Source organism: Lactuca sativa, chromosome 6 (assembly GCF_002870075.4).
Source record: "Lactuca sativa cultivar Salinas chromosome 6, Lsat_Salinas_v11, whole genome shotgun sequence".
NCBI classification, from domain to species: Eukaryota; Viridiplantae; Streptophyta; class Magnoliopsida; order Asterales; family Asteraceae; genus Lactuca; species Lactuca sativa.
Window position 1 is genome coordinate 191,812,940 of NC_056628.2, and position 11,569 is coordinate 191,824,508.

The 11,569-nt window shown below is 38.0% G+C and overlaps 1 protein-coding gene across 1 annotated transcript; it reads left to right on the top strand.

Moving 5' to 3' along the window:
• The first annotated feature begins 2,027 nt into the window (after positions 1-2,027).
• LOC128126935 (uncharacterized) lies at positions 2,028-3,119 on the top strand. The gene has a single exon (XM_052765130.1). It carries the CDS (start codon positions 2,028-2,030, stop codon positions 3,117-3,119), a length of 1,092 nt encoding a protein of 363 aa, XP_052621090.1.
• Positions 3,120-11,569: the final 8,450 nt, after the last annotated feature.

Sequence of the window (11,569 nt, forward strand, 5' to 3'; positions counted from 1 at the left end):
TTCTGTTTTCCATCAGATTTGTAGTCATTTTGTAAAAATCATATCTGGAGCTCTAGAACTCAAACGGACCCCAAACCAGTTCCAAAAGTTCACAAATTGAGTTGGCTAACTTTCTTAAGAAGGCCAACCTCACTGATAAGGGCTTTATCTATGTGAAAGAATGGCATCTTTGCTGTTAGGTATGATCCGGGTCTGTTCTGATATGTCATTTTGTTTTCATCATTTATAAGGCTTGGAAAAGGATCCAGAGTGATTCCAAGTTTCTATATGTTGATTATATTATGAATTTAAGATCTGGAGAATATGGGGTGTTATTTCCAATTATAAATTGGTTAGAATGGATCCACACTCCAGGTCAGTGGGGAGTCACCAGCTTTTTCTAGTGCTGTGATTGTCCACAATGTGAATTTTATATCTGGAGTTTGAGAGATGCTTTTCATTCAATTCCAACTCTGAGACTTTCACTTGTATGTACTTTAGTTCTCTTAATTTTATTTTGGACGAATTCTACACACAAGTTGGGTAGAATTGGCCAACATCACTTGACTGTATTGTTGGAGACAGAAGTGGTACACCATTTTGTAAAATTCATATTTAATTCATCTTTTGGAGTTAGAATGAGTTCTTTATAGTTATGGAATCCTGAGCAATCATAGTTTCCTATAAAATTTAGTTAAAGCTATGTTTCTGTTTTAGATTTTGGACTAAATCTGTTTTGAACAGCAGGTCTGTTTTAGAGACCTTGCTGTGATTACTCTTTTCTCAACTCATAGCTTCATTACTTCTCGTTTCTAACCTTTAGTCCTTCTTAGGCGAGGTTTTGAAGTTTGCTCAAGCTTGGTAGCATTATTTGATTGTTAGCCATCCTTAATACTCACTCAAGGTGAGTTCTCTCACACCTTTGTATTGATGATTGTGTTTGCTAGTTAGCTCGTGTGTGATTATTTGAATTTATACTATATAAGTATTGTTTTAATTCGTACATGTGCACTGTATGTAACTAATTATGGATATGGGGACACCACCAAAGGATACGGATTTACCGGTGCGGTGGGTAGGTAAGATCACCAACGTAATACTCTTCGTGAGGTGCGGTGATTAGGGCCAAATGATACGGGATCTTCCTGGTGCGGTTCAAACCTACAAGTCCTTCTCGTAATATAGACATTGATTTGTTCTTTGCCTTTATCATTATAATTGGAAAATGGATTAGGGCTAGTAAATATGAATGTTAGTACAATGTCTGTGTTTGAATTCACTAAGCTTCGTGCTTACGTTTTTCCCTTATAACTTTTCAGGTGTTAAGATTAAAGAGGCTAAGGCTTGACATGGAGCATCGGGACATCGCTACTAGTTATTTTGTTGGGACCTTATTATTGTTATTACTTCCGCACTTATTTTATATGATTATTAATTTGATGGATTATGTTATGACTATTTCAGTTGATTTAATTTAATTTAAGATGGGTTTTAAAAGTTTAAAATTTTTGCAAAAAAAATAAAATAAAAAAATTTGGGTGTCACAAGTTGGTATCAGAGCCACAGTTTGAGGTAACTAGGCATTCTTGTGGATGTTCTAGACTCAAATTTGAGGCTCTATAATAGTTTATTCTCTTTTTAAAAGATTTTTCAAACTTTCTGAAGACTAGTAGTGAAAGATGTCGCGGTGTGCTAGTCGGCCAGCCAAGTAAGCCTTATTTCTTATGTTAAATGTTTATGTTAAATTGTTGACTATGAATTGGATTCTACTAGTCTTAAAATGCTAGATTACACACTTATTTAATGTTAACATGTGAGAGAGATGTAAAATTAACGGCTAGAGCGAGCTGGAAATTTTGAAACTAGACGCGATTGCGAAATTGGAACTTGTGTGGAAGATAGTAGAAGGGCCCCTACTATTTGAAACATCGGTGCCGGTTTCGGGTCGGGGCAAGGTTGAGAAATTTTTGGCAAGCTGAGTGTTTCGTCTTCCTAGAAATATCTAGGCTGAATTATTTCTAAATATTTTCCTCCTTCTACGGATACAGATGGCTCCGCCTGCTCGCCTTAATCAGCTCCAAATGGAGCAAGTTAGGAATATTGTCGCTGAGGAATTCAATAACGCTTTCAATGAACTAATCCCGGGCGTGACCAACGACATAATCAACCAGGTCAAAGCTCTTCTGGATGAGCGCCTCACAGCTATTCCCGGGGGAGCGTTATCGGCTCCGCCCGTTCGGGATTCAGCATACTACTTCGAGAAGTTCAGCAAGTGTAGCCCTCCTCTTTGGAACGGTGAATCCGACCCAGTTGCTGCTAAGCATTGGGTGTCAGATGTTGAGGGCGCCTTCATGACTGTTGGGTGTCCGGACCAGTACAAAGTTGTGATCGCCATGAATCAGCTGCGAAAAAGGGGAAAGACATGGTGGAACACCATCACCGCTCTATTAAACAAGGAAGAAGTGAGGGCCATGTCTTCGGCCCAATTTGTGGAGAGGTTCGAGGCACAATATGTGCCCAAGGTGGAGCAGCAGCGGATGCAGCAAGAGTTCATGGCCTTACAGCAAACTACCGAGTCTGTTAGCGACCTGAACGCCAAGTTCTTGGAGATGCTATCTTTTTGTCCCTCATTTGCTGGGAACGAGGCCTGGTTGGTTAGCCAATACACTACCATTCTACGTACCGAGATTCGGGAATTCGTTAGCATGCAGGAGTTCCCGACTTTATCCGCGATTATGGATGCAGCGAGGAGGAGGGAAATCGAGTTGCAGACCCAGACCAAGAGGAAGGCCAATGACACCTCCTCCAAGACAACCGGAGATGCCCAGAAAAAGCAAAAGCAGGGTGGTAAGTCAAGGTATGAGTACAAGCCGTCTTCAGGTCAGGGCGAGAAAAATCCGTTGATATGCTACAACTGTAAAAAGCCAGGGCATCATTGGAAGAATTGTAGGGCTCCCCCTGCGAGTGCAGTTCCTCAGATTACTTCTGCTGCTCCCGTATGCTATCACTGCAACGAGACGGCACACAAGAAGACCGAATGCCCGAAGTTGAAGGCTGGTAAAGGAAGCGGGGGTACAAATCCTGCAATTGCATCGTCTTCTAAGGGACCCATTATGGTGACACGAGGTCGTGCTCACTAGATGACTGCGGATGAGCCGGTGATTACCGCGACAGTGGCAGGTGAATTTCTTTTTTTTTTCTTTTCTCTCCTGCCATTATTTAATAAATGGTAGTTAGAATTGTTTACATGATCGTATGTGGTGAATCAGGCACTTATTTGCTAGATTCCGAGCCTGCTGTTGTTATGTTTGATAGCGGTGCTACCCATTCTTTTGAATCTCGCACGTTTATTAATCGTCTGGGGTGTAGTATCGGAAAATTGGCTCGCCCAATGGTTGTCGAAGTTGCCGACAACCGCACTATTTATGTCACCGATGTCTATCGGGGTTGCACTCTCGAGTTTTCTGGAGTTGAATTCCCTATTGATCTTATCCCTATTGCGATGCGAGAGCTCTGCGTTATCATAGGCATGGATTGGCTTGATGCGTTTGATGCGGAAATCCACTGTCGTAAGAAGCAAGTTCGTGTTCGAAACCCTAGAGGTGGAGAACTTATTATTCAGGGGGACATTCCCCGCCTGGCTATGGCTTCTTGCTCTTCTGCTATAGCACTAGACGACGTTCCTATCGTTTCCGACTTCAGCGATGTCTTTCCGGAGGAACTCCCTGGCTTGCCACCTGTTCGGCAAGTGGAGTTTCGCATTGATTTGGTGCCAGGTGCAACTCCGGTAGCGAAATCTCCTTACCGCTTGGCACCACCTGAAATGAAAGAGCTCCAAGATCAACTTCAAGATCTAAGTGATAAAGGGTTTATACGGCCAAGTTGCTCGCCTTGGGGTGCTCCTATTCTCTTTGTGAAGAAGAAAGATGGATCCCAACGAATGTGTATTGATTATAGGGAGCTAAACAAGCGCACGATAAAGAATAGGTACCCATTGCCACGTATTGACGATCTTTTCGATCAGCTTCAGGGAGCATCTTGGTTTTCCAAGATTGATTTACGTTCCGGTTACCATCAGATGCGTGTGTTGGATTAATGTCTAAGTCCATAACTATATTTGGTAAGACTTGACCCGACCCGGCATGGTCCATTTGGGTTGCATACCATCATGCACTTGGATGAGAGAAATAAGACACTTATGGTTATTAATATATTATAAGTTCTAGTATATTAATAATAAGAATGATAAGATTATTTAATTAGTATTGATCAAGAATTAATCTAGGATTAATTAAGTGATCAAAAAGAAGACTAATTAAATATATGGGTTGATTGTGTAAATCATCCATACTTGTATAGTGGGCTAATGCTCCATGGATAATCAAGTTGGGCTAAAACCCATAGGATGGTCCATGGATGCTCCATGGTGTATTTGTACCCATGGATCCAAGGAAATGGAAAGTCATGACAATTAGGGTTTGCCCTAATTGTAACACTATATAAGCATCATATTATTCACCAAAATCGGCACTAGTGGGTGTACTAGAAGGGCTAGCCGATTTCATGAAGTGTGGGTTTTCTCTCAAGTCATTCCAAGTGTTTTGATGATTGTGATTCCATTTGAGGTGTCACACTTGGGGCACTAGGCACTCAAGCTTCATGAAGACATTCTACACCAAAGAGGTATGTATTCTATCTTGCTATAGTTATTGTTTTGTATGCTAGATTAGGATAATACCTTGGAAGTTCTTATTTGCATGTATAATAGAGAAAACATAGATCCAAGGTATTTAGGGTTGCATGTACACTTAGGAAGTGTTAGAATGCTCAAAACCCAACAGTGGTATCAGAGCCTAGGCTTGTTTTCTTGTTATACCTGCAATAGAAGCTGAAAAAACGAATCTGGTGCTGTCTGGCCATCAGACTCGGCGAGTCCATCAGGAGACTCGACGAGTCCATGCCTAAAAAGTGATGAATTCGATCCAACTCGCCGAGTTTGTTCATGCACTCGACGAGTTGGACCCCCAGACAGCATATTTTCGAGTTTTTTGGCTAGAAATGGACTAGGAACATTACCCTAAGTTGTTTTTGAACTTATAAACTTGTTTTTGATGTGGTAATGTTCATGCTAATCCATTTTCAAAGATAATTGTCAATAGATTCATGTTTTGTATTAGTTTAAGGTTTAGACTAATTACATGAAAAAGTTTGATTTGAATTATCTTGTTCTTATGAGTTGCTTAGATTAATAGAAATGTTGAGTGAAATAGTTGTTTTCAATCCATTTTAATCTAAGAGTTGAGTATAAAATGTGTTTGTGTAACTTGTCCTCAAGTTACATGAAGAGTCACATTAAAGACTCATAAAACTCATAAAGGTTGGCAATGGTTACAAAATGAAGAGTCTTGTGTCATTGAATAACTTTTTATGACTCCATAACTTGTCCTCAAGTTATGGAAGTTCAAGAGTCACTTCATTAAAGAAAAATATGTAACCATAATTAAATCCATAAGTTATAAAATAAAGAAAAGTTAGTTCTTTTATTAGTTTAAAGTCTTCCATAACTTGTCCTCAAGTTATGGAACTTGAAGAGTTTTTGGATTAAAACTACTTTAAACACATAAGTTATGGAATTAATTAGTTTTGAATAGTTTCAAAACTTGCCCTCAAGTTTTGGAATTTGTAAAGTTTTCTCTAATGAATACTTTAATTCCAAGTTAGCCCTTAGAATTTTAAAAGTTAAAATTCAACCCTTATACTTTATAATATTATAAGTTAATAATATATATATGTATAAGAGTAAAGTCAGTCTTACCGCTAGTACGCCTCATTCACGAAGCCGGTCTATAAGGTGGGTATAAGGTTGTTGCCTATAAAATGGCAACTTAATGGGTGTCCACTCTCACCCACCGCTTGCTTGACCGGTGGAGGGTCGTTAGCCGAACGGGTTTGACAGGACTATAATTCTCCCTTCATTAAAAGTATTAATGATAATACTAAGTAACTAAACTCTTAATAATACCCAATCTTAGTTACTTAGGAAAAATGTGAATAAGGTGCTAATCCATGAAATTACACTTTACACTTTGTCTAAGTCGTTAGTGGAGCGTGTGTGGTTAACCGGCACACTAACTTGGACTTAACAAGGTAGGTAAAGGGTGACTTAATATTTATCATAGTATCGATGGAGCGTGTGTGGTTAACCGGCACATCGATTGAGGGGTAATTTATTAAGGGTACCAAGTGATTTGCATGGTTACTTCACACCTTGTTTTGTGATCCTCGGCATCCCAGTCACAAAACCTGAAGGGCACACTCGAGATTGAAACATGCCTTTGAAAAGTTCAATGAATCTCAAAGATCTAGGAGTTTCAAAACCAATTAAAACCTAATTATACATTTCGTTTATCTTGGTGGAAATTGGTGAATCGTCATTCACCTACCTTCAAATATTTTATAGCTTGGATTACGGCATCCCTCTTCTGAGTTATAAAATAGTTTGTTGGGTCCTAGCCTTAATATTTCATATTGGGTGTCATATTAAGGACTTTAAAATCAACTATCTTGAATATCTCCCAAAAGATGTCTGGTTTAGACATATATGATCTTCCCAAATCTTTTAAAACAAGGTTTCCTAATGAAGATGATGCCCCATGGATATCATACTTCTTTCTCCTCCTCCAACTATTCTCCCTAACCCACAAGTTCTTGAAAAGTTTAAGGTCACTCAAGCCCTATTGGCAAGGCAAGGTCTAGGTGTGATCACATCTTGGAGATGTAGTCACATATTGACAAGCCGGGAGAGTTGGGTGTCAAAGTCTTGAGAAAGTTGGTGGTTCAATCACTTTCTAAGTCACATAGTGAGTTCCTTTGGGACACCTATGAAACAGACTATGACAAGACCCTTAATGATCTTATCTATTTGCTAAGATCAACTTCCTAAATCTTTATGGACATTGACAATGATGACATTGGATATCTAGTAAAGCTCTCTCTTCCCAGTGGAAAGGGACCGGCCATAGTCAACTCGGTTGACCAAATGGTAAAGAGAAAAGCTAAGTCTGTGATAGTCCCGTGTACCATTATCAAAGGGTCCATATGTTTATATTGCCAAAGGAAGGGGCATTGGTTGCGAAGCTGCCAAATTTACCTAAGGATGTTAAAGTCAATAAGTTTGACTCTACTTCAGGTAAAGTCCACTATCTAACTCTGTTAAGTTTCTATTCTGAGATTCTTGATACATGATGTGACTGGGTCACATGGTGATGTTTAAGAATCAAAGAAAAGTGAAGAAACTTAAAGAAAGAATATGCTGAATCTGATCGCGTAGATGGATTTCTATCGCATAGTTTGAAAAATCGGATTCTTGAGCTACTTCTTAGGAGTTATGAGATATTGCTTAGGAATAGATAACAACAAGTTCTCATATGGATTGTAAGGACAAGTTTTTTCTGCAAAGTTTTAAAATAAAAGAGAATTTTTGATTTTATTTATTTTAAAATATCCTTACAATGGCATTTGAGGAAAAATTGTTGCTTATATAATTCCGTTAAGAGCAAGAGTGGAAATATGAAATTGATTCTTTCATTTGTGGTAATGTCTAAATTTACCAAATAAGGAAAGATTCTCATCACCCAAGTTTCAATTGGACCGGAACTTGGAATCATGCAAGTTGTATAGCATGATGAATGAGAATTTTCAAGTTTTGGAAAATTAAGACTAATTACTTGTTCACATGGATGTGTGAGTCAAGTAAAGGACTTAGGGATCGAGTACACATACTTGTGCACTGATTAAGTCCACCACAAAAGAGCGAATAAGAAGAATCAAATATGGCAGAAGGATAAAAGTTTCTCAAATCTGAAAAGATGGGAGAGTACTTTAGTATCAGCTTTTGTGATCATCTTAATGATTAAGAAACCATAGCACAATTAGTTCTCTAAGGAAATCTTAGTGCATTCTTATGACTAAGAAGAGGGATCTTGATTTGTTGAAGTGGTTAAATCAAGAAGATGAGTCATACTTCGTTCCAATACAAGTCTTAGAGTCATACTCCAAGATTGTCATTTGAGTGACATGTCTTAAAGAAGGTTTAAAACACTTGTCAAATGTAAGAGTAAAAGTTTTCTACTCTTGTACATTTGAAATTGGTAAGTTGTGATGTTTTGGATAAAACAAAGACCAACTTAGGCCAATTGGGTAAAGTGTTTTTCTTGATTAGAATCCGCACTATCTCTTGGATGTTTGACAAGGGAGTCTTATAGGTCAAGAGGACAGTGGGAGTCTTAAAGGTCTTGAAAGTCTCAAGAACTAATCAAGAGTAAAACCTGACGTTCTTCACTAGCACACGACTTGAGGTTTATAACCTATCGTGTTGACATAGTCTGTGCCCATTCCAGTTAAAGTTGGTTTTGCATATGAGTTCTTAGAGTTCTCAATTTGTTGCACAACAACTTGGAAGCAATGGCAGGCCCTTGAGCTGCCAGGTGGCAAGAAGTTAAGATTGAGTTCAATCCATATGAGTTTGGATTTGTCATTATCCTTGTCTTGTGACTATGGTTTTTGACAATTCACATGGATAAGAACACATACACCAGTAAATCTAAGTGTCATAAGGTTTCTCTCCGATTCATGAAAATGATGGTGAGGAAACACTTTCACTAAGTAGATTTTAGCTAGATAGCAATTGTGATATTTGCATTCTCAAAGTCGTTAGTGGAGCGCGTGTGGTTAACCGGCACACTAACCTGGACTTGTGAGAAGTGGCAAAAAGGTCTAAACATTATGATTACGGCATCCCTCTTCATAATTGTTTAGATACACAAGTGTGCTATCTAAGGGAAGGTGTATGATTTTGATAAAGACTTATCAAAACAATCTAGTATCAGAAATCTGAACTTTGGTATGAAAGTCAATGAAGTATTGATTTCTAGAAGTCCAGCTGATTTCTGAGAACATGTCAAAGCTAGTGGGAGCATAAGTGTTATGCTAATAATCATCATGTTAGTGGGAGCAATGATAATTATGTTAAGTATTGCAAGCTAGCAATGTTAATTATAGAAAACAAAAGTCTCAATTGGGAAAAAGTTGTTTTGCTATAATTAAGGGAGAGGAAATTATGCTTCATCTCAAATCTATAAGCTTAGATCGTGAGGTTTTAATCATTTAGTCAAGGATATATATGAATTTCATGTTGGTATGGCTCAACATAAGGAAATTTTGTATATGGGTCCATTATTTGCGTTCTAAAATTCGATTATGATTACGGCATCCCTTTTCATAATCTGAATTATGAGAACTTGGCAAATTGAAATGGAAATGTTATAGCAAAAGACTGGTTTAGTCTTTATGTGAGACATCATGAATCGTGTCCCATATGCTTCGGATATAGGATCGATTACATGTGCTATAATCATCCGTTCTAAAATTTTCCAAATGCCTGGGGCATTAAGAAGGGAAAAGGTTTAGAACTGGATATGACTAAAAGGATTAAACAATTGTCGAGGACAATCTAAGGTTTACCAAAGATTGGTTGATCAAGGACAATTGGAAGTATAGTGATAATTCTGGAAGGACCATATTGACATAATCTGTAAGGAGGCAACTCTTGTTCAGAAGTGATAGTCAAAATGGAATCTGGAAATGTTTCAAAGTTAGAATTTTCAATCTGTGAAAGATTAAGGAAACTTAATGCAAGAAGGATATTTCCAAGGAGTGGATCTCCTTTGGAATACTCTGTAATGATTGTTGCCAAGTCTTTATGACTTTGTGCATAATCATTACGAGAGGATCAATGCATATAAGTTTAGAATCTAACAGATTTCAGTAAACGGCATGAATTTAGAATTCCTGCATTTGCGGTAAGGATTTGGGAGTGTGAAAAGAGAATCATTGAAGTTATGTTCAATGGATCTAGTTCACAAAGTAAAGATCATAGACAAACATAGTATGCATACTTGGTGTGTGGCATGACTAGTGTTTAAGAAAACATAGTGTACATGCTTGGAGCATGGGACGACTATTGTTTTAAATTCAAGATTAAAGTTGATAGCTGAAACAGTATACAATGAATAATGTGTAATCATATGGTGATAAATAAAAGGTGTTTTATTTATGTTCAAAGGGTTGATACCATATTGGATTCTATTATTATTGTGTTTCACTTTGCATGTTTTGACTTCCCGAATAAACTGGGTTATTCTTCCGGAATGACTAAGTTATTCAAACCATCCACAGTCGGTCATATGTTGGAAGTAGATATGAAATAAGACTGTCATGATGGGTTGTAGAGGTCTAAGGTGTTGGACAAGGCTACAGCAATCATGAGTGCTCATAAGTTCTGAGTATTGGATTCAACCCGCGCTCATTGGAATCACTTCATGGATTTTATCACGAGTGATCATGAGACGATAATATCTTATATTCTTTAAACCTAGAGATATGAGTTGTTACTATGAGTTGATAGTACATTGATTGCACGAAACCGCATTTGGTAACTCTGTGCTATAAAACGTGCCTTTGTGTATGATTCAACAAGTAGTAGAACAAGCCATATGAGTCGAAGTTTATCCGTTCCTTTTACCTTCGGGATAAAAGTGATATCTGTGGGCCCCTCGATGATTTGATGATGACAAATGGAAGTGCTCGGCCGGGCCAGGACTGATTTGATTTGTTCAATTAGTCAGTCGTCATAAATCGGAAATCGGGAAACAACAAATGGACAGAGAGAATGATTATAATCCATGTCTCAGTCCATATGATATCTAGAATGGAGGAATATATGATCCCTTATCTAATGGACAAGTCACTGACAAAGGTCAGAGTTCATCTACAAGGTCAGAGTTCGACAGAAGCTTTTGAGAGCTACGATTGCCGGTTGGTTCCTGAAGTCATACGCAATAATAGTTTTAGACTTATCCAAGTGGGAGACTGTTGGATTAATGTCTAAGTCCATAACTATATTTGGTAAGACTTGACCCGACCCGGCATGGTCCATTTGGGTTGCATACCATCATGCACTTGGATGAGAGAAATAAGACACTTATGGTTATTAATATATTATAAGTTCTAGTATATTAATAATAAGAATGATAAGATTATTTAATTAGTATTGATCAAGAATTAATCTAGGATTAATTAAGTGATCAAAAAGAAGACTAATTAAATATATGGGTTGATTGTGTAAATCATCCATACTTGTATAGTGGGCTAATGCTCCATGGATAATCAAGTTGGGCTAAAACCCATAGGATGGTCCATGGATGCTCCATGGTGTATTTGTACCCATGGATCCAAGGAAATGGAAAGTCATGACAATTAGGGTTTGCCCTAATTGTAACACTATATAAGCATCATATTATTCACCAAAATCGGCACTAGTGGGTGTACTAGAAGGGCTAGCCGATTTCATGAAGTGTGGGTTTTCTCTCAAGTCATTCCAAGTGTTTTGATGATTGTGATTCCATTTGAGGTGTCACACTTGGGGCACTAGGCACTCAAGCTTCATGAAGACATTCTACACCAAAGAGGTATGTATTCTATCTTGCTATAGTTATTGTTTTGTATGCTAGATTAGGATAATACCTTGGAA

Coding starts and splice junctions, on each gene's coding strand:
- LOC128126935 (XM_052765130.1), top strand. CDS start 2,028: ATGGCTCCGCCTGCTCGCCTTAATCAGCTCCAAATGGAGCAAGTTAGG.